Source organism: Seriola lalandi, unplaced genomic scaffold, assembly GCF_002814215.2.
Source record: "Seriola lalandi dorsalis isolate HSWRI2012SDOR001 ecotype SW California unplaced genomic scaffold, Sedor1 jcf7180002054476, whole genome shotgun sequence".
In the NCBI taxonomy this organism is placed as follows: Eukaryota; Metazoa; Chordata; class Actinopteri; order Carangiformes; family Carangidae; genus Seriola; species Seriola lalandi.
The window spans coordinates 1,055,896-1,076,852 of NW_019525029.1; the positions used below are offsets into that span (position 1 = coordinate 1,055,896).

The 20,957-nt window shown below is 41.8% G+C and overlaps 2 protein-coding genes across 3 annotated transcripts; both read left to right on the forward strand.

The window, feature by feature from the left end:
* The first annotated feature begins 1,059 nt into the window (after positions 1–1,059).
* dclk3 (doublecortin-like kinase 3) lies at positions 1,060–9,031 on the forward strand. The gene is given in 7 exon segments (XM_023412138.2): positions 1,060–1,160; positions 2,215–2,429; positions 3,337–3,468; positions 4,803–6,005; positions 6,942–7,074; positions 7,264–7,431; positions 7,614–9,031. Coding segments are annotated over 7 exon segments (2,571 nt in total). The 5' UTR covers positions 1,060–1,093; the 3' UTR covers positions 8,267–9,031.
* Positions 9,032–9,915: 884 nt separating this feature from the next.
* zftraf1 (zinc finger TRAF-type and ring finger containing 1) lies at positions 9,916–19,497 on the forward strand. 2 transcript variants are annotated; one of them, XM_023412348.2, is made up of 7 exons: positions 9,916–10,438; positions 10,700–11,034; positions 12,287–12,381; positions 13,213–13,356; positions 14,613–14,824; positions 15,016–15,194; positions 16,772–19,497. In XM_023412348.2, exons 2-7 carry the CDS (start codon positions 10,747–10,749, stop codon positions 16,982–16,984), a joined length of 1,131 nt encoding a protein of 376 aa, XP_023268116.1. In that variant the 5' UTR covers positions 9,916–10,438; positions 10,700–10,746; the 3' UTR covers positions 16,985–19,497. The 2 variants fall into 2 exon arrangements, with proteins under 2 accessions (XP_023268116.1, XP_023268115.1); XM_023412347.2 differs by having other exon boundaries at positions 9,916–11,034.
* The last annotated feature ends 1,460 nt before the right edge of the window (positions 19,498–20,957 follow it).

Below are 20,957 nucleotides of genomic sequence, written 5' to 3' on the forward strand. Positions count from 1 at the left end.
CCTCAGAGGGCTTTAAAACAGCCTGTAGACCACTAGTTGGCAAATAGTGGGCCGTAGGCCAAATCCAGCCCTGCAACAAAAATATTTGGCTGATGAAAGTTTTCCCTTTTATAGCATCAAAACCTTTGCACAATATTTCATAAATCTACTTTAGGCAATGTACAAAACTCATGTAAATCAAAGCAAATATGACCAACCATCTTATAATAATAAATGATATGCATCAACAAACTGACAGAAGCTTGCTGTTGAAAAAAAAAAAAAACCCAACACCAGAACTTTCATTAAACCCTAACTGAACAGGCCACTGTTGTTCATGGTGTATTTGTGTGTAGTCTCATAGTGCAACAGGTAACATGTATTTGCATATGTCAGTTTTTGCTAAACGAGAGTGGACATAAGTTGACAGTGCTCTCTTACTAATTGGACCTTGGCCTCTGCCTTCAGACAATCTTAAGATAAGTTTAATGCTTAAAATTCAAGATACTCAAACAGTATCTGGTGGCAGGCCTACCTATAACAGGTGTTTATTCTGTAAGAGCAGCAACCGTAATGCAGAGGTGTCGTTTACCTCGTTTCCCTTCTATGGAAACTTTCACCAGAAACTCACACACAGAACGTGTCAAATACTCACAAAATAAAATGTTACTCTTCCGGGCAGCTCTTTCAAAATAAAACCTCATTGCGGAGCAAAGCTCGCTATCTACTAGCTTAAAGTACGTCGGTAAATGAATATAGGTGTGTTCATAAAAATCTGGAGTAGATGTTAACCACGTGTGTATTCAGAAAGTGTGTTGGTCAGTAGATATGACATCCATACCTCAATATAAAGTTAGTCAAAATATTTTTATTTTGATGGTGAAATCACTTAGCTTCCGGTATTTCTCTTTCACCAGCCTTTCAACTTGACGTGTGTCCATGGCAACCACTGTAGCTACACCAGGTCCGGTCAGCTCGTAGCGCATCCCGTTACCTCTCCTGGAAGCTAACAGCCGAGGATATGACCGCTGCAACTCATACAGAAATAAAAGTCAACAAAAAAAATAAGGGTCACTGAGTTTTTGCAGCTAGTTGTGTTTTTTTTTGGAAAGATATGACACCCTCACAGAGAGCCCGATATGGATGCGAAGCAGCACGTAATGCTAAATGGAAAATGGCAGGTGAGTGATGGCCTGATTGAACTTATTTTACTTACTGTTAAAATAATTTATAACTTCTGGGTATTATAGTCAAGACTCTGTTACATATAATAATCCGGATTTAAACTGGAATCACTAACTTTTCTGTAAATAGTAGGCTTATGCATTAACTAGACCAGATACACGCTAACATTAATATTTCTAAGGATTGTGACCCCATCTGAGCAGTGAAAATTATAAATATGATTTACTTGACACGTTATTACAAGACATTATTACCACGCACGCGCGCGTACACACACCTAAAGGTCACAGGACCCCCAAGAAAAGGCTGATTCAGTGTTCCTTGACTGACCACTGGCTCTTTATCAACTGCTTTAGCTGTTGAAGGACATGGAGGTTTTCTATGTCCACTGTCAAGAGCTCTCATTGTTACCTGTGTGTGGGACTGTGTGTGTGTGATTATGTGTGTGCTTTTGCTCACTCTCAGGGGGCCAGTGGTGTCTTGTTAAAAAGGGGGCCCTTGCCCATGTTAGAGGTATAGGGTCTTGTGTTTTCTATCCGTTGTTCTGCATCTGGAAAGAAAACAAAACAAACCCCCATTGACTGGACAGATAACATCTCTCCATCTCCCTCAGTGCCAGAAAGTGAAACGTCAAAGATGCTGTGTGTCTCTAATGCTTCATTAATCATGCAGATTCAACTGAGCCCTAACCAGGTCAAGCAAGCTTTTGTTTAGGTGTGTGTATATATGTGTGTGGGTTTTCATGACTTAAGGAAGCCTAAATAATTTAGCCGATGGGGCAAAGTGCTTGAGGAATCTCAAATGGCTCTTGCACTCCATGTGATGGAAAACACTCAAATCTGATCAGCCGGATTTGTTTTCACAGACGCGCGCACACACTGACACAGGATGAGGAACTGGTGTTGTGTTACTTATGAGTTTTGCTTTGTGTACAAGTCTACAACAAACCCACCAATGGGGTGATGACATCTGTGTTAAGTACACTTTCAATAATCCGGTTCTTGCTTTCTGTCTTTGTTCTTCCACCCGTGTCCTCTCTCCCCGCTTCAGTTCCTCCTAATAACCCCTTTTTGAAGCATCCTGGTGGGATACCCCAGCCATGGCCCATTCACCCCCACCCTACGGTACAGGCCCACAAGTCTCACTTCCTACCCTCTCCTGCTCCTCACCTTCCTCTTTTCCACACCCGTCATGCAGAGGAGAGTGCAGAGCGGCCCCACCTGGTCACCATCGTCCGCCCCTGTGGTCAGAGTACACTGCGGAAGGTGAATTCAGTATTTACAATTTTAACTAAATGGTTAATAAATCATTTAACTTTAAGTAATAAGGTCATAATAAGAACAACGTTTGGTTCGAGAGGTTGTGAAAAATAATTTAAATGTAAATAAGTTGTTAAATACGGCTGCAAGCAGCAATGTGGGGGCCAGGCAGCCCAGAGCTCCCATGAGAACATCATGCCATTATGTCTAAGGCATGTTTGTAAGCACTCTGCAAGTTTTATGTTGAAGAACTCAGGTGTTGATTAAAGATTAGCTGAGATGTGTTATGATTTTTTGATTGGCACCATTGTCGCCAATTTTGATTGGTTCTGACTGAAGAACACTTTTGCAAATCAAAAAAGGTAACAGATACATTTTGTCAGGTTTGGTTTGAAGAACATCTGTGTCCATTTTGGTAAAAATCAGACAGGAATATTGATTAAGGGAAAATGCAAATCACAGGAATGTCCCCAATCAGTGTGCCAATTTTTTCAAAACTCCCATGGCAGAAGAAGTTTGAAGAAGAAAAGGTACACAGTGGGTTTCTATGCAGCTTTGCCGCTTGGCCCCCAATAAATGGATTTTGGTCTCAATGCCTGGCAGGTCTTTTCTAGATGTGATGTAACAGAGTATGGGAGGGGGTTTCCTGATAAACTAAAGGGCTAAAAAGACAAATCAAGTGTCATGCTGGAGAAGGATAAACACAAACCAAAGAACACAACAGTATTTCTAATAATAGATTCTGACCAATTTTTAAAGCATGTGTAACTTATTCATTTTTTGATAAAGCCATTAATTACAACGTATAAACCCCATCTGATGGGTCCCCTAATTAAAATGGTACCAAATTACCAACAGCTGATATGAATATTTAAATGGGAAAGAATTCGCTAACTAATTTTTGTGTCTCTAGGTAACAGTGCTGTTGAACCGCAGGGGTGTGGTGTCCTTCGAGCAACTGTTATTGGATATCTCTGAGGCGTTGGGGTTTCCTCGCTGGCACAAAGCCAAAATCACACGCCTGTACACGACCCACGCACGAGAGGTGAGGCTCAGCCACAGACACATTAACCTGCAATGGAGCCCCGGGGCTAAAATGTTCTGATGGGTCTCATAACCACCCTCTGCAATGAATGCAGTTCTTTCCATGCTGGACACACAGACCCTCTTCATGACAGGGCCTCAAAACCAGTCTTGGCTCAATGCAGCTAATGCACTGATCTCCAGTTGACACCCATCTATTGACTGGGGCAGATAAATTAAACATACAACACAGGAAGCTGAAATAAAGGGATATGCAGATACTAATGAGGATTTGTGAAGAGGTGTCATGTCAAACAATGCTACAATGCTTCTCAAAATCAAATTATTTCAGGGCCACTGGTCAGATTGTTCACTCCTAGGGGGACCATTTGGACACTCAGCAGGGAGAAAAAACTCCAGTGTTACCATTAAGGAGGAGGTTCAGATTGAGAGGTGTACAGTCATGGGCATCGGTCAGAATGCATCAGCCTTAAACTTTACTTTTCCAACACAAGGTTATTTTTCTAAACAAAAAAGTTGCACTTCAACATGGGTTTTCATCTGAAAGAAACAAATACAAAATTCAGAGGTCAAGTCAAAACTAATCAAATGTCCATCTTGAGGGAATAAGGATAAATAATACTCAGTTCAACTATTCGTGTACATAGGATAAAACGAAAGAGAAAGAAAATGTGCTTACCAGCACTGCCACCCCACGTGATGATCAGGAAAAAGAGTGAGTGAAAGGGTGAGCAGGGTTTAAATATGGAGTGAACAGGTGAACTCAATCAAGTAAATGAGGAGTTAACAAAGGGTGAAAAGAGCCAATCAGTGCTGAGGAAAGGAGAAAAAAGGAAGTTAGGTAAAGGAAAGAGAAATGTAGTGTCAAAATAAAAGAAAATAGGAATCTTTACTACAGTTACAATAAATGTCAACTATATCCACTCTTAGGCCGCGCAACTCATCCCTTCCTTTCCTGTTTCTGCTTTCATACTGCCCTGCATGGTCAGAAGTATAATGCCGTTTCAGATTGCACTCCTGGAACAACGGCTTTCTAAAATCTGTTCTTAACATTTTTGTCAATCTTTCTTCTTTTGTGTGCTCCAGGTCAACTTTTCTTTTGGAATACATAAAAAGAGATTTTTTGCTGTTTCTATGCTTTCTTACTAAAAAATTGAATTATAATAAAATAAAAGACTGAGGAAAAATCAAAAGGGTAATAATCAAAACATTTATTTGTGAACTGGATAGAGAAGTTGATTCTTAACATGTCAGGGACCTTATGACATTGTCTTGTCCGGATCTGATTCTCAGACCTGTCTTAAATGTCATTTTTTTCTCATTTTATTTCCATAGGTGAAAAGTGTATGTGACTTCTTCCGAGGTGAGGTAGCCTTCCTGGCGCTGGGTAAGGCTCGTCCAGATCTGAGCAGCGTGCAGGAGGCTCTGGAGGAGCTGTTTCCAGACCATTCCCATTACCGCACTGACGCACTGCGAGTCTGGGAGAAAAGACTTAGTCCAGCACCAGATAAAGCTGCTAAGGCCGACAGTGGATACAGTGAGGGGGCAGATAGCAGTGAGACTAACCAAGAGACTCACCTAGACACACATACACAAAATCATACTAATACACAGTCACCTTACCATGTAGACACACAGCAGCCTGAAAATTATAACTCAGGTGTTCAGAAGTCTCATAAAAAGAGCTGCAGAAAACCAGCTCACCTTCCTAACCACCTGCAGAGATTATATGTGAAGGGTGGGGTCAGAGAGAGACAGCCTTCTATCATTGGCCCATTTAAACATGAGGAGGGTCTTACGGAAGTAGAAATACCCTCCCCTACACTGTGTGAAAACTGCTTAGCAATAAGAGCTAAGCATCAGGGTCCAGAACGGATCAATCAACTATCAGGGAGGGTCCCACTTCCTCCTGTGTCAAGAAAACAAAAAGGTAGTCCTCATACAGAACAAGAGATGAGAAAGCCAGATGTTCCTGTCAGCCCTCTACCTCCTCAACCAGTCAGCAGGAATAAAGAGAAGAGTCTTGCACAGTTACAACTTTTAAAGCCACTTCCAGACGTGGGTCCAGCACAAAAAGACGTACTGCAGAGGACAACCTTTGACCTTCCTTCAGATGGCAGTGATGTCACCCTGTCAGATATTGAGCGTTGCTATGAAATAGGCCGTGTGGTTGGAGATGGGAACTTTGCGGTGGTGCGAGAGTGCCGTCGTCGTGACAATGGGCAAACCCTTGCCATAAAGATAGTCGAACGCTCTAAACTGATTGGTCGAGAGCACATGATGCAGAATGAGCTGAGCCTTCTGGGTAGCCTGTGTCACCCTCGCATAGTGCGGCTGGTTGCGTACCACCACACACACCTTCACTCCTACCTGGTGATGGAGCTGGTGACCGGGGGGGATCTGTTTGAGGCCATCAGTGAGAGAGGGAAGTTTTCAGAGGCAGAGGCAGGACTGATGGTGTCAGACATGAGTGAAGCACTAAATTACATCCACTGCAAGAGCATCGTCCACCGAGACCTCAAACCAGAAAACCTACTGGTAGGTATCAGGGTTAGTGAGAGTGGAGTAGTGAATAAAAAATGTGATAATTCCAGTGAAAATATGTTGCTTTCAAAAATTTATCCCAGTGTCTCCTGGTTGGATCAATGGTACTGGCATGATTTGCTGTCTGCCATGGTGTCTCTTTTTTATATTATCACTAGGGGGAGCCAAAGAGCAATATCTAGAATTCTTAACATTGTGGCTTTAATATTTTTGAAGCATGATGATTGGTTACACATGCATTGCCCAGGTATGCCTTCACAGTGGTCCGGATAAGAGAAAAGGGGGCAGGACTGGTTAAAGGGGTCATAATTTCAGTTGTTAACTACACAAAAAAATATTTTTTTTTACTACTACTACTTGAATCACTATGCACATATGTATGGAGTTTAAGTACCACCAAGTTACTGCAAATTGTAGTTAAACTACTAGTTTACTTACATGTAATTCACTACTCTTCAACACTGGTATTGTGTCTTCACACTCACAAGATGTGAATAAAATTTGATCATAACTCACATTGTCTCAATCACTAATTATACAGAGTACAGACAAGAAAGTCTTAGTTATGTGGTATATTTCCATGAAAATGTTGGAACATGACTATGATGTTTAGTAGTGTTATTGATTTTGTCAGAATCATGCTATATATGGAATAAACTAATTAACTAACATACTAACCATTTTCAAGTGACAGCAGTCTGTGTATTCAGCCTCAAGTTTCCCACACTCTCTTACTTTAACAAAATGCCTACAATTATTGGTTGTTGATATAAACTCAGTGTTTTGCAATATCCAAATGAAAATAGCAGTAACATAAGTTTTTCTTTCTATCTGTTTCAAAACTATGTGGGTTCAGTTGGAGTTGTTTGAATTTTCCTCCATGCCTGACTCTGTTTCTGTCTGTACCTTGTTTTGTGTGTCCTCTCTCAGATAGAGCGCGTGGCAGCTGACATCTGTAGGCTGAAGCTGGGAGACTTTGGTCTTGCCATGGTTGTGACTGAACCAGTCTTCACCATATGTGGGACACCCACATATGTAGCCCCAGAGATTCTCTGTGAGACAGGTCAGTGGTGTTTGCTGCAGTATCAAACACCACTTACTTTCCCTTTTACTTTTAAATGTCTTCTTGTCACAAAATATGGGTGTTTTTCTTATTCAAACACTCCTCCTATGATTCTTTTGTCTCTTTTGTATCTGAATTTTCAGATTATTTTTTTATTCTGAAAACAATTGTTTCTGATCTGCGCAACAGGTTATGGTGTAGCAGTGGACATATGGGCTCTGGGTGTTATTCTCTACATCCTGCTGTGTGGCTTCCCCCCATTTCGCAGTCGGGATCGGGACCAGGAAGAGTTGTTCCAGCTAATAAAACAGGGACATCTCCACTTCCTGTCCCCCTACTGGGACACCATCGCAGAGGGTGAGAAGCACAGAACGTTAATATATGCTGGCACAAAGGCCTATACATAAAAACATTCACACATAAATACACAATCCATTTTGTATGCTATTCCATGTGTATGTGCGTTTGTGTGTGTGTGTGTGTGTGTGTATGTGTGCGTGTGTGTGTGTGCGTGTGTGTGTGTGCGTGATTGTGTGCAGAAGCCAGAGACCTTGTCAGAGCTCTGCTTCAGCCAGATCCCACAGTGAGGCTGACAGCACAGCAGACCCTGCTGCACCCCTGGGTGAAGGCTATGGCTTCAAAGTGCAGGCAGAGGACGCTCACAGACAAAACACGGAGAAACACAGCAGACACTGGAGCAGAAGCAGAGCAAGTTCAGAGTCCAGCTCAGACCAATGCAGCAGAAACAATGGCAGACAAAACACCAGGACACACCAGCAGCGAGGGAAAAATCACACAAAAAGAGCTCAGCAGAACTGATGAGAGACAAACTGAGATGAACATAAGTGGAGGGCAAGATGAGGACAAAACACCACAGCAACAATCAAAAGAGACAAGAACAGTTCACACCATATCTACACAAGTCAAAGTGCTAACAATGTCAGAGGACTCACCTGGTCAACAGAAACCAGAGTGCACCTCTCCAGACTCTGGCTCACCCAACAGGGAGCCCAGCAGGCGAGAAATACAGGATCCAGGTCCCAAGCTGTCAAACACAGACAGGGAACTCAATCAGCTTGATGCCACTGAACACCAAACTGAACTTCCATCCCAGATTAAGACATAGCCAAAACAAAACAGCTGACAGCAGTCACCACCAGATTCACCACCTTCAACCAATACAGCTGAATAAAACACAGCAGGTCATTCAACACAACACCACCCGTCCTCTAAGTCAGCAGCTTCTTCTTCTCACTCTCCATCAGCAGAACCATGATGAGCCGAATCTTCACCCCACCATCATACATCCACCCAAACAATCCTGACCTCACTATCAATCTTCTGTTTATCTCTGATTAGATCATGGTCTTCACTTTCATTGTTCTGGACAATACTGACTTCTTAGCAGCTGAATTCTCAAATGACCCACCGACGATGTGATGCACTCTCTTGGGATTGAACAGCATCTGATTGATGGGGCGAGATAATCTCATAAATGTGTATTATCCATTTATCCTACAGTCATTAATTGATCATGAGATGTTGTGTAATGTGTCCTTCTAGGACTGCAACACGGGGATGGAAGTAGAGAAGCACTAAAAACATATGTTGAAATCAATGGAACAGAGTTCAAGTAGGACTCAATACAAATACATATGTTCCGTTTGTCATTGTTCTTGAAGTTTTGGTGTATTCATGAAAAAACTTTTCAGGACATTTGTGTTTTTGTTTCGGTTGACCGTCGTTTTTTTTTTCTTGTGGCCAAACATGTTTTAGTTTGAGGATATGATATGTTACCATGTCTACCACTCCTATTCGTTGCTATTTTTGATTGCTTGTATTGTGACACTGACTGACCCACCCTCCTTTTATATTCCTAGAAGCCCATTCCTAGAAGTCTGTCTTAAGATCCTTTTTCTGACAACATTTGTTTACTATACATTCATAAACTAAAAAATATCTGTACCAAGAGGTTTTTCTTTTTGTCATTTGTTATCGCATGCCATCTTTGTGATAGTGTGTTTATGGTTCTTGATGTAATTGTAAAACTTTAACTGTGTGATACCAAACAACCAGGAAATTAGCAATCTGTGGAAATATTTGGAGAAATTAACATGTGGTAAAAATCCAGTGGCTAATAATGGGAACTGCCCAGCATTCAGGACACAGTGTGTGACCACATAGAGCTTCTGGGTAAACTGTGTGTGCATAGCTGAGGGTGGTATGGCTCCCCTTGCCATTCCACACGGACCAAATAAGGCATATCTATCTGTCCAATGGGAGTGGTTAGTCCTGTCCCACCCGATTGCGGACAGCTGAAACTCTGACATCCTGCCCCACCTACCCCCAAGTACATTCACACAACCCCCAATCCTGTACACAGAGACACCCCTCCCAGCCCTTGAGGCTGCTAAGCCACAAATCTGGGGCACTGAGGGGATGAAAAAGCTTATAAATGCTTCTGACCTAGTACCAGTGCCCAAGGGCAACTAAGGCTTTCTTTGATCACCATCGTTTTCTGGTAAATTATTTATGCATCCTTAACATATACAAACACAGAGTCCTTTACAACCAGTTAAATCACCTTGATACAGAATCGGTGTTTTTTGTCATAAAGTTTTGTTTTTAAAGTTGTCAGAGTACAGACAACATTATTAAGGTGTTATAATACGGGAATTTGGCTCATAAGTATTGCAAAGGTATGAAGGATGCGTCCTTTGGTGGACTGGCCTAAATTTGTCGCATATCAGGTTTTGGTCACCTTTCAAGTCCTGCCATACACTGACCCGCAGGTGCTCACTACGCATGCGCCTTTAAAAACTCTTTAAATACCCCAAGTCATCTGCCACAACAAAACATTCCGCTGTCAGCCAATTCACGGCTGTACACAAGTAGTTACTGGCACACAGAGGCCGTTACAGATACACGCAAAATATTTACTTTTAAATACGAAACTTCTATTATTAGGCACGATCGAGAACCTGCCCGAGTAATAACGAATTTGACCCGGAGTCGTTAAGGCTGTGCAGGGTGAAGTCGGGGGAGACGGACAGGAAAAAAACAAAGATGGCTGTGTAGCCAGAGAGACGAGTCCCAACAGAAGTGTCTCTAGCCGCGGCTTTGATCACCGACAGGTCCCGTGAGTCCCGTGGACAGTCAGTCGGTACCGGAGCGGGGACATTAGACGAGCAGCCGAGCTGGGCCGCGGTGCACATCTTTGTATTCTGCTGTCATTGCGAATAACGGCGTCGAGAGCACAACAACAGCTGAGGGACGCCTGAGTTGTTTTTGTTCTGCCTGGGCAAAGGGAGAGGACTGCTGTGTTTTTGTCAACGTAGCTAGCACATAGTCTGCTAGCTTCACTGTAAGTCACCAAAACTAGTCAACATTTAATTTAGTCGTTATTACATTTTGCACATGATCTCGTTATTACACAATCATTGGTTTGTTAAATTTTCAAGTTCCTAAGTGTAGGGTAGCATTAATAATAAGTTAGTCCGCATTCCTTTCTGACAGCCTGCTGCCGTAGCGTTAGCCTGGCTAACGTTAGCTAGCTGTCAGCTGACCGTTAGCTTGACAGGTTGTGAGCTAGTCCCTAGCTAACCTGCTAATATTTCGGGTTCAGCGTGGTCGCGGCAGGTACATCTCAGACATTTCTAGACAGTCATCGCCATGTCTTCACTGGAAGAGAGAGACGTGGGCGTTGCGGCCGCCCCTGGCTCCTCCTCGGCCGGCCTGGGGGTCGGGGCCGTGGGGGCGGCAGTGGAGGCTGTCGCCGGGGTCGCTGCCATGCAGGAGGATGTCGGGATACGACGAGAAGGGCCCGAGCCTGACGCAGACGAGCCACCCAAGAAGAGGGTGAAAATGCCCGAGGGAGAGTCAGGAAAGCTGGAGGAGAGACTGTACTCAGTGCTGTGCTGCACCGTGTGCCTAGACTTGCCCAAGGCGTCTGTATACCAGGTAAACGTGGTGTCAATCATAAAACTCCCTCCTCATAACCCCTAAATCCACCGTCAAACAACAGCAAAACAGCTGGAGCTCATACTAGAAGACCCCCATGTGTCCAAACCCCCAATCCCCTGTGTCAACCTGTTGAATGTATTGGCCAGCTCCATTTATTTTTAGTGATACTAGATCCAACACAGGCCCAAGTGTCTATACTGCAAATTGAGCCATGAGGCTGAGTCCAGACACACCCAGGCCTGGCGGTCAGCTGTGCAGGCTCAAGTTCATAACATTATACTGTGAATTATCCTCAAACAACCCTCAGCAAAAGCCACATCCCAGCCCCCACTCCCAGAATTCAAGCATCCAGAATTCAACAAATATCTAAATTTTAATTATATATTTCCCTCCCCTTCAGTCCTCCCCAATATTCTCTTTAATGGCCTCAAACTGTTCTCTTCAATGTCAAGTGAAAACATTTGTAATTAATGATTGTTCAGTTAGTCTAAACATTTACATGCCCTGCTGTGTAATGCAGAACACACATTTTAAACAGTTATTTAACATTTATTAACAATACAGTGTAAACACAAGTTGACATTCCTTTCATACTTTCATACACAATTCTTTTAACATAGACACGTATATAAAAATGTACTGATTAAGAAAAGTGTAATCAATAAATCACATTAGTCCTGTTAGTTCATACATCCCACAGAATTTGGTCATTTTTGTCAGAGAAGACGACACTTCCAGTTTCCTCTCCTTTATAAAGTATTTAATAAGCTGTAATCTTGTTGTAATATGTTCAGTGGTTCAGACAGTCTTTATTGTCATTGCTCTACTGTTGTTTGGCGACTTAAGCCAATCCATTGTTATAACTTAGCTGCAATTAGAATAGACTCTAAGGAATGATGCCTAGCTTTAGCCAAACATGTGTAATGGCTTTTTTCCCCAAATTGTGTTTTGAGTGGAGTTTCAGCTACAGTCCTAAAATAATCCCAACTTCTTCATAAACATTTTCCCAAAATACCTATTTCTTAAGCAGTCCTAAATAATAGTTTTCAAATATATCACCACCCATGTAACACATTATGCAGGCCTTTTTGTCATAAGATTTGACAAGAGAAAGTTTAAATATCTTATTGCAATTTTCAAACTTCATCTTCTCCAGCTTGCACAACTCATTTAAAAATCGCAATAATTATGTTTTTCACTTAACTCACATATTTTGTTTTATTGACCCACTGACCTTTTTCCACCACAGTGTACCAATGGACATCTGATGTGTGCAGGCTGTTTCATCCACCTCCTGGCTGATTCTCGTCTCAAAGAAGAACAGGCCACATGTCCCAACTGCAGGTAAAAGAAGTTCACTGTAGAGCACTTCCTGAGCAGGGCACATAGTAGCTACTCAATCTAGATCAGAAGCAGCTGGGTACTTAAGTTAATAATTGTACTTACAGGGTTGGATGTGAACATCACTGTGTATCATTACATATTACTTAATTTGAATATTGTTAATATTTAGGTTGTATATGCATTTTTGAGTATTAAGACAGTAGTACTGTCCACAGACACTTGGTGCCAGACAATTACTTTTGTGGCTAAATAATTTAGATGTTATTTACCGTTGGACCAATAAAATTACATTGATCCAAAATGTTTGGTTTAAGTACTGATTTTATTTTTTGCACGTGTTGTGTTAGGAACTATGTAATGTTAATATTGTGATCTTCAGCAGGAAGAACAAAAAAGCAGTGATGACTGTCTTGTTAAGATGGCATGTTAAGCCACTCTCTCCACTCCACACACACTCCAAAATGTATTGTCATTTACACACTCATGCATGTGTTTTTATTTTAGTGCGACAGGAATGCACATTATTGAGTAGTTTTACCTGATGTGACAAATTATGGTTCAACATGATTTTCCAAAATCACATTTGCAATCATCATTAATGTGTGGGCACAGGAAATAATAATAATAATAATAATAATAATTATCCTACAGTATGTGTTGAACTTACCAAAAACAAATGACAAAAACATAATGTAACTTTTCTACTGCCCAGACAGCTGCTCATGGTTGTGCATTGTTCACAAACTTGTTTGAACATACTGTGCATACCACAAATATTATATGCATGCCACTGCACTGAGGTATGATTCGTGGTTTTCTGTGTTTGTGTAGGTGTGAGATCAGCAAGAACCTGTGCTGCAGGAACCTTGCGGTGGAGAAGGCTGTCAGTGAGCTGCCGACAGAATGTACCTTCTGCCTAAAACAGTTCCCCCGCTCCAGCTTAGAGAGACACCAGAAAGAGGAGTGTCAAGACAGGTATACATGACACACACACACACACTCACATACAACACACACAGACACATGCAGACAAACAGACACACTCACAAATTCATTGAAAAGCAAGAAGAAATCTTCCATACTTAGATTCACTTCTAAAAAGATTGTCAAATGTCTCAAAATTAGTTCAGATCTGTTTTCCCATAAATGTACCAAAACCATCAAATGAAAAAGGCTACAAATACTGACATCAACTGAAAGAAATGAAACAGAAACTTGAAAGTGGAAGCTGTGCACACACATAACATTAATGACTAAATCACCAGTATGATTTGTGTGTGTGTGTGTGTGTGTGTGTGTGTGTGTGTGTGTGTGTGTGTGTGTGTGTGTGTGTGTTAGCCTGTCACATGGGGTTAATTTGGGGAAGATGGAAGAGCGTGTGACGTGCGACTTATGAGGAGAAAAACGGCTGATGTGATTACAGACTGTGTGTTTGTTGTATGTGACGCTCAGGCTGTTTGAATTTGAATGCACAAAATCCTATGGGGTTGTTGCCATAGCAACGGGTGACCCTGCTTAGGACAGCTGTGTCTGTGCTAGTGTTGCCATGACAACAGCCATGGCAGTCACCAGGTGTTTTTGGTCAGGTTAGACAGAAAAATGTGCCGGTCTCCCGTGAGGCTCTGGCTGGGTTTGACATAAATATCATGTTGTTATCTTCAGGAATCCCACCATCACTTCTTTGAGGCTGGAATGGATCTTAATATGAAACTTAGTATTTAATATGCAGAAATTACAATCTGTGATTACAGGTATTTTACACTACTCTGTAAGAGTAGTAAATCCTGTTGCCTTTCAATACCTTTAAGCAAAATGCTGAGTTTCTAGCAGCCACTTAGTATTATGTATAGGTGAAAAACATCAGTGTCGTTTTAATTATCCTTGGTTCACTACTGAAGCTAAACTAGTACCTTTCACATCATTGAAACCTTGCTTTTACTCTAGTAAAGTAACAGGTATCCACTGAAAAGCACCTATATCTAGGATGTAATCGATATGAATCTATGAGGTGGGCTCTGAGCGAACACTTATCATTAGCAGACTGCTAATTAGCCTCGGTTCACAACCTAGTTTAATTAGCACCTTTGATATTATTAGTACCTTCCACTCACTGCAAGAAAGTAGCATGTATTCATCACAAAGCACCTCTGTGAAGGAACAAATTTATATAAAGCCACATCTTTCCTTCTTCAAGCTTTTCTCTTAACTTACATTTTCCATTATGTTGCCAGGGTGACGCAGTGTAAGTACAAGAGGATCGGCTGCCCTTGGCAAGGTCCCTTCCACGAGCTGCCAGCACATGAGAGTGAGTGCTCCCATCCCACTAAGACTGGTACAGAGCTGATGGGAATCCTGGGAGAGATGGACCAGAACCACCGCAGAGACATGCAGCTCTACAACAGCATCTTTAGCCTGCTCTGCTACGAAAAGATTGGGTTTACAGGTATATACATAAACACAACAGAGAGATGAATAGCGTGCAGAAATATGACTGAGAACTTTTAGAGAGATTACTAGAAAAGTTGGTAACTATATAATTCCCTTTGCTTTCCTACTCTTTACCACTCTTTGCCTCCCACATATGACCTGTCTCCCTGTTTTAAAAACTTGTCTTCTACTTATGTGTCCATTCAGAGGTGCAGTTCAGGCCGTACCGCACTGATGACTTCATCACTCGTCTGTACTATGAAACACCGCGCTTCACTGTCCTCAACCAGACGTGGGTGCTGAAGGCCCGCGTTAATGACTCCGAGCGCAACCCCAACCTCTCCTGCAAGCGCACACTCTCCTTCCAGCTCATCCTCAAGAGCAAGGTACATGTATCACCCTGTGTTTATTTTTAAATTTTCATTGCTAAAGTTTTCAGGGCTCAAGATGCATCACTGACCACCAGTCTGTAAAAGTTTGGATCTGATCTGACGGCTTACAGAGTGATCATCATCTGTTTAGTGATCAGAGTTGAGGGGCCAGTTTTGCTGCCATGCAAGTTGCTTAATTCTCATCAGACTATCGATGAATTATGTCAGTGAAAGATATGAGCAAGGGTTCCTGGGCTTAAGCCCCTGACTTTAACAATAAGACACTGCGGCCCTATCATCCTTTTATACTGGGACGCAAGGGTGTAGGTTTGCATATGGACAGTAGTGACATGTCCCGACCAATATTTTGGGAGGACAGAGTTGTCCCTACAAATATTTTAGTGAACTTGTCCGCACTATGTTTGGGGGAAGTCATATTAGATCATTTCATTGTGCACAACCAGAGGCTACGTCTCCAAGACAACCGATTTAGGCATGCTAGCATGTGATTGACTGAAAGGGTGGGGGCTATCTGAAGGCTCACGTCATGTGAGAATATCCTAACGTCACCCGAAAAATGTCAATTAATTTATGCCTGGCTATACTGTGACGTTTGTATGACTTACTATACTATGACTTTTTTATGCCTTATTATACTACTAAACTACTAAACTACTAGTAATTAACTACTACTAACTACTTAAAGTCATAGTATAAACATAAAACTACTATATAAAAAGTCATACTATGACTTTTTATGCCTTAATTTATACAGTTAACCTAATGTGTATGTCTTTGGACTCTGGGAGGAAGCCGCAGTACCCGGAGAGAGCTCACGCAGACAGAGGGAACATGCACAAACTCCACAGGCCCAGGAAGTTATAGTATAGTAAGGCATAAAAAGTCATAGTATAATAGGGCATAACAAGTGATAGTATGACTTTTTATATAGTATTTTTATGCCTTACTATACTATGACATTTTATGACATTTCTATGACATAGTATGCTATGACGTTTTTATGCCTTACTATACTATGACTTCCTGGGCCTGGGGTCTTTCTCTGTGGAGTTTGCATGTTTTTCTTGTGCACGTGTGGATTCTCTCCAGGTACTCCGACTTCTTCCCGCAGTCCAAAGACATGCACATGAGGTTAGCTGTATAAAGTAAGGCATACAAAAATCATCAGTATATATATATATATAAATATATAAGTAAAAATGTCATAAAACGTCATAGTATAGTAATAGATAAAAATGACAAAGCGAGCTCTATTTTTGTCCTTATTACATTCAGACACACAGACACACACACGTAAGCAGCAGTGCAGGTTCCATGATCTTTAGTAAAAGGCACATGTACAGCCATAGTGAGGGGAGTGAGTGAGTGAGTGAGTGAGTGAGTGAGTGAGTGAGAGAGAGAGAGAGAGAGAGAGAGAGAGAGAGTCCACTGGCATAGAGACAAAGCATTAAAACACAGAAATACAGGAAGTATTGCCAATATGTCAGACACCAGAGTCAAAAATGCAGTACAGGTCAGGCTCTATACTCAGCAGATGTTCTGGCTAATACATTGTGTTCCTGTATGTGTAGGTGAACTCTGCCCTGGAGTGCTCCTTCCTGCTGTTGAAGGGGCCGTATGACGACGTGCGGATCAAGCCTGTCATCCACCACCACTCCTTCAGCAACGATGCCAACGAGACCGACTACGTCCCTCTGCCCATCTCTGATTCGGTGGAGTGCAACAAACTGCTGGCCGCCAAAAACATCAACCTGCGCCTATTCATCTTCCAAGTCCAAAAATAAAGAGTGAGGGAAGAAGAGGAGGAGGAGGAGGAAGAAGAGGAGGAGGAGGAAGAAGATGGAAAGGACAAGGAACAAGAAGAAGGGTGATGGAGGACGAGGGGCTAAGAGAGAGAGGATCTGATGAAGATTAAAGAGAGACACCACTGAACCACTGATACCTCTTAACACCTACACACACACACACACGCAAATACATGTATATACTCACTCACACAGAAACACACAATCACGCAGGGTACACACGCCACCACACACATATATACACACATATATACATACATACATACATACACACGCACGCAAACACACACACACACACACACACACACACACACACACCACTAATTACACTTACCTCCTTTTACAAGATAGTGAGACCCCTTGCTTGGGGGAGCTGTGAGTTGCTATGGAGAGGGGTGGGCATTGATATGGGATGGAGGGGTGGAGTGAAACCTGCGATGGCACAGGTGGGGGGTGTCGGGGGCAGCGAGTGGGGGAGGGGGTTGTGACATGGTTGGTGTGTACCTGAGATGGCTCTCTGAGGTCAGGCTGTGTCTGACCTTTGACCCCTGACACCCACAGCCAAAGGTAGCACACACACCAACCAAAGCAGGATTTGCTGGGTGCGTTTGTTGCGTGCCTGTTTGTGTGTTTGTGTGTGAGAGAGACCGACAGAGAGAGAGAGTTAAGTGATGGACCCTGGAGTGCGGCCCACACTCTGCTTACATGTTCAAATGTCCCAAACACACGTGATAATGTGAAACTAGAGCGTCTGACTCTACTGAGCTGTTCTTTGGACATGTGAAGGGATGTTGAGTGTGTATGTGTGTGTGTGCGTGCGTGCGTGCGTGTGCGTGTATGTGCGTGCGTGTGTGTGTGTTTGTCTTTTTCCCGTCCCTCCACAGTTTCGTCAACAATTTCCTTCCGTTTTGGCAAACTTTCCCCTTTTGTGTCCCAGACTTTGCCAGAACAGAGGAAAGACGGCATCCCCACTTTAACCCTCTTTTACCTTTCAACAAGAGGAGAGATGGCCTGGCTGCATGCATATTTTAGTTTCTTAGACTTATTCCTCCAGCTGTGGTTATATTTAACCTTCAACACTACTATAATTTTTATTTCTCTTAACCCTAAATATCTAAGTACCTGTGAACTCTTTTCTCTTTAGTTGGGTTTTAGTGTGTGAACAGCTGCCTGTGTGAGTGTGTGTGAGCAAATCACAACTGTGAGATTCCTGTAAACATGTCCTAAAGTGAACCAGAGTACGATCGTTAGAGTACAGAACCAGCAAGACTGGATTACCAACAGACCTTCAGGGGGCCCCACGTTCACTGCGTATCGGTTGTAGGACTGCAACTATTTTAGTTATTACCTGCATATTATTCTCTCAAATATTAATTTAGTGTATGAAATGTCAAAAGTAGTAAAAAAACAGATCCCAAACTGACGTCCTTGATCTCTAATTAAGGATTCATCCTCATATTTGATTGGGAATTTGCGCCGCTACAGTACCCTGTCAACATTATTATGTAATCTTATGGCCGTGTGTCAAAATCTAGGTTCACCACCTTTATTGTTTTTTATATTGTTCTCTCATGGTGCATTTTTCTATCTATTTTTTAGAAAGTGTCTATTTACAAATTTTGTTCAAAGATGTTCCAAATCTCAAGGTAGTCATCACTGGAAATATCATTTCCTGCCATCATGACAGATGGTCAGTGATGCATCTTGAGCCCTGAAAACAATGACTCAATACTTTTTTTCCATCAGTTTGAAGAGTCGGCAGCTTTCATCCAAAACTAGAAGTGTTATAAATCAGGTGAAACCTGCTTTTTTGGTGCATTTTTCCTAAATGAAATTGTGTTTGACTAAAATGATCACATAAGTGACACAGAGAAAACCTGGGGCCAGGTAGTATCCCAGTATAAGAGTAGTGGTTAGATTCTGGGTCTTTGTGCAACATATAATGAAGCTGATGTGAACCTGAGCACAACAGGAGCCCAACTGCGAATTTTACTCCCAACCAGGCTAATCCGACCATGGGGACTAGTCAACAACAGCAACGGAACGAAACACAAATGGTGAGTGCTGAGTCTCAGGGCGCTCTGGATTTCTTTGTGCGCTCGGAGCTCAACAGCTCTCTGGAGAGGACTTTTTTCTGGAAGATCAGACTTTGGATGGTGATGGATTGTGTGTGTGTGTGTGTGTGTGTGTGTGTGTGTGTGTGTGCGTGCGTGTGTGTGCGCGTGCATGCGCGTGTGTGTGTGCGTGTGTGTGGCAGGGGTTGGGATGGGGGGTTTTACCTTACCACAGTGACATATTAGTGTTAGACTTTCTTGAACGAGAACAAGACGATGTTACTTAAGTAGATTCTACTGTAAAGCAGATAGATCTCTCTCCTCCTGACCTCTACTTCCTGTATTTCTGTGTTTTAATGCTTCGTCTCTATGCCAGTGGACTCACTCATCTCACTATGGCTGTACATGTGCCTTTTATTAAAGATCATGGAACCTGCACTGCTGCTCACGTGTGTGTGTCTGTGTGTGTGTCTGAATGTAGAAAGGACAAAAATAGAGCTGGCTTCGCGAAACCGTTGGTCGGTATAAATTATGCATTCAGTACCGCAGTTATGAAATCTAAATTTAATTTTAAAGCCTTGTGTGGATGATGGATATGTTTCATTGAATTTGATGGGGAGAATATGAATCAGTTTCAGTACAAAATGAATTACCCACCATCAGAACAATAACACATTGACTTATCAGTTAATGCTTGCTTGAAAGTGAAAGTAGTTTCATCACTGGTGTAAAATGTTGGCTGCCACAAGACTGAAAAGAGGACGCATTTTATATGATAGTGTTCCTGTGTGTTTGTAAAGACTAATTTAGATTTGAGCTGTTTTTAGCTAGATGTTGATCTGTATATTTGACTAAACCTTTATATTTGTGACACTAGAAAAAGCTCAGGTGTAAATAATACAAGTGAATTATGATTGAATTCTACTAGCTGCTTCAGTTTAAAGAATCCAGGTGTTGTTCATGCCCCCTGACTGTCACACTGTCATGTCTTACTGGGACACTTTAATGTTATTGTTAACAGTTGTACTTCTACTATGACAAGTCAAAACGAAAATTGTTTTCACATTAATAGAGCTAAAATGATTATCAGTCATTCCACTCAAAGTGTTTCTGCAAAAAATATTTATGATTAATTGTTTACTCACAATTTAATGAAAAAAAATTGTTTCTACATTTGTGAAATACATCTGCTGCTTTTTTGCCTTCTGTGATAGTAAATTTAAAATGTTGAGGTCCTGGGAGTTTTTTTTGGACAAAGCAAACAATTGGGTCGATTGTGCAGTATTTTCTGGAATAAACAATTAATTAATTAGTTGATTGTGAAGATAATCAGCAGATTGAGCAATAATGAGAACAGTTGTTGCTGCATTCTAAGATAGAAAAAAAAAACCTTGAGAGTTCGTGTAGTTCTTCATTAAGGGTAAAGTAACTAGTGGTGAAATTACCTGTATTGCTTTACATGCGAGGACAATGTACTGAGGGTCTTTGAGCAGGAGGGGGCACTAAAGTCTTAAGGTGGAAATCCTCCAGTGGCTTAATTGGGTACGGTAACTGGAAATGATCTTTTCTATTTTCGTAATTTGTAACAGATGTCATGTTGACTTGAAATGTAAAAACCTGAATCGTCGCTTTCTTGTTAAAAACTCTTTATGTGAGCGTCGTAATCTCCCAATAAAACCAAGGTATCCTAAAACTAAATCCCCATAATGATCCACCATATCAAGGAAAAAATCTTACACTTGCATGTTAGTTATTCAGACATGAAATTCATCTCCCATTTATGAATTCAGTGGTACAAACCATGACTCCTTCCATTTCATGTTAAGAATACTATATCCTCATATAATGCACTTTATTTCCTGTATGCATCTCATCACGGCTGCACCCCCCCCATTAGC

Excerpts from the sequence above, each read along its gene's own strand:
- zftraf1 (XM_023412347.2), top strand. The coding sequence starts at position 10,747 with ATGTCTTCACTGGAAGAGAGAGACGTGGGCGTTGCGGCCGCCCCTGGC. Across the intron at positions 13,357-14,612 it reads AAAGAGGAGTGTCAAGACAG|GGTGACGCAGTGTAAGTACA; the intron begins GTATACATGACA and ends TTATGTTGCCAG. Across the intron at positions 14,825-15,015 it reads CGAAAAGATTGGGTTTACAG|AGGTGCAGTTCAGGCCGTAC; the intron begins GTATATACATAA and ends GTGTCCATTCAG.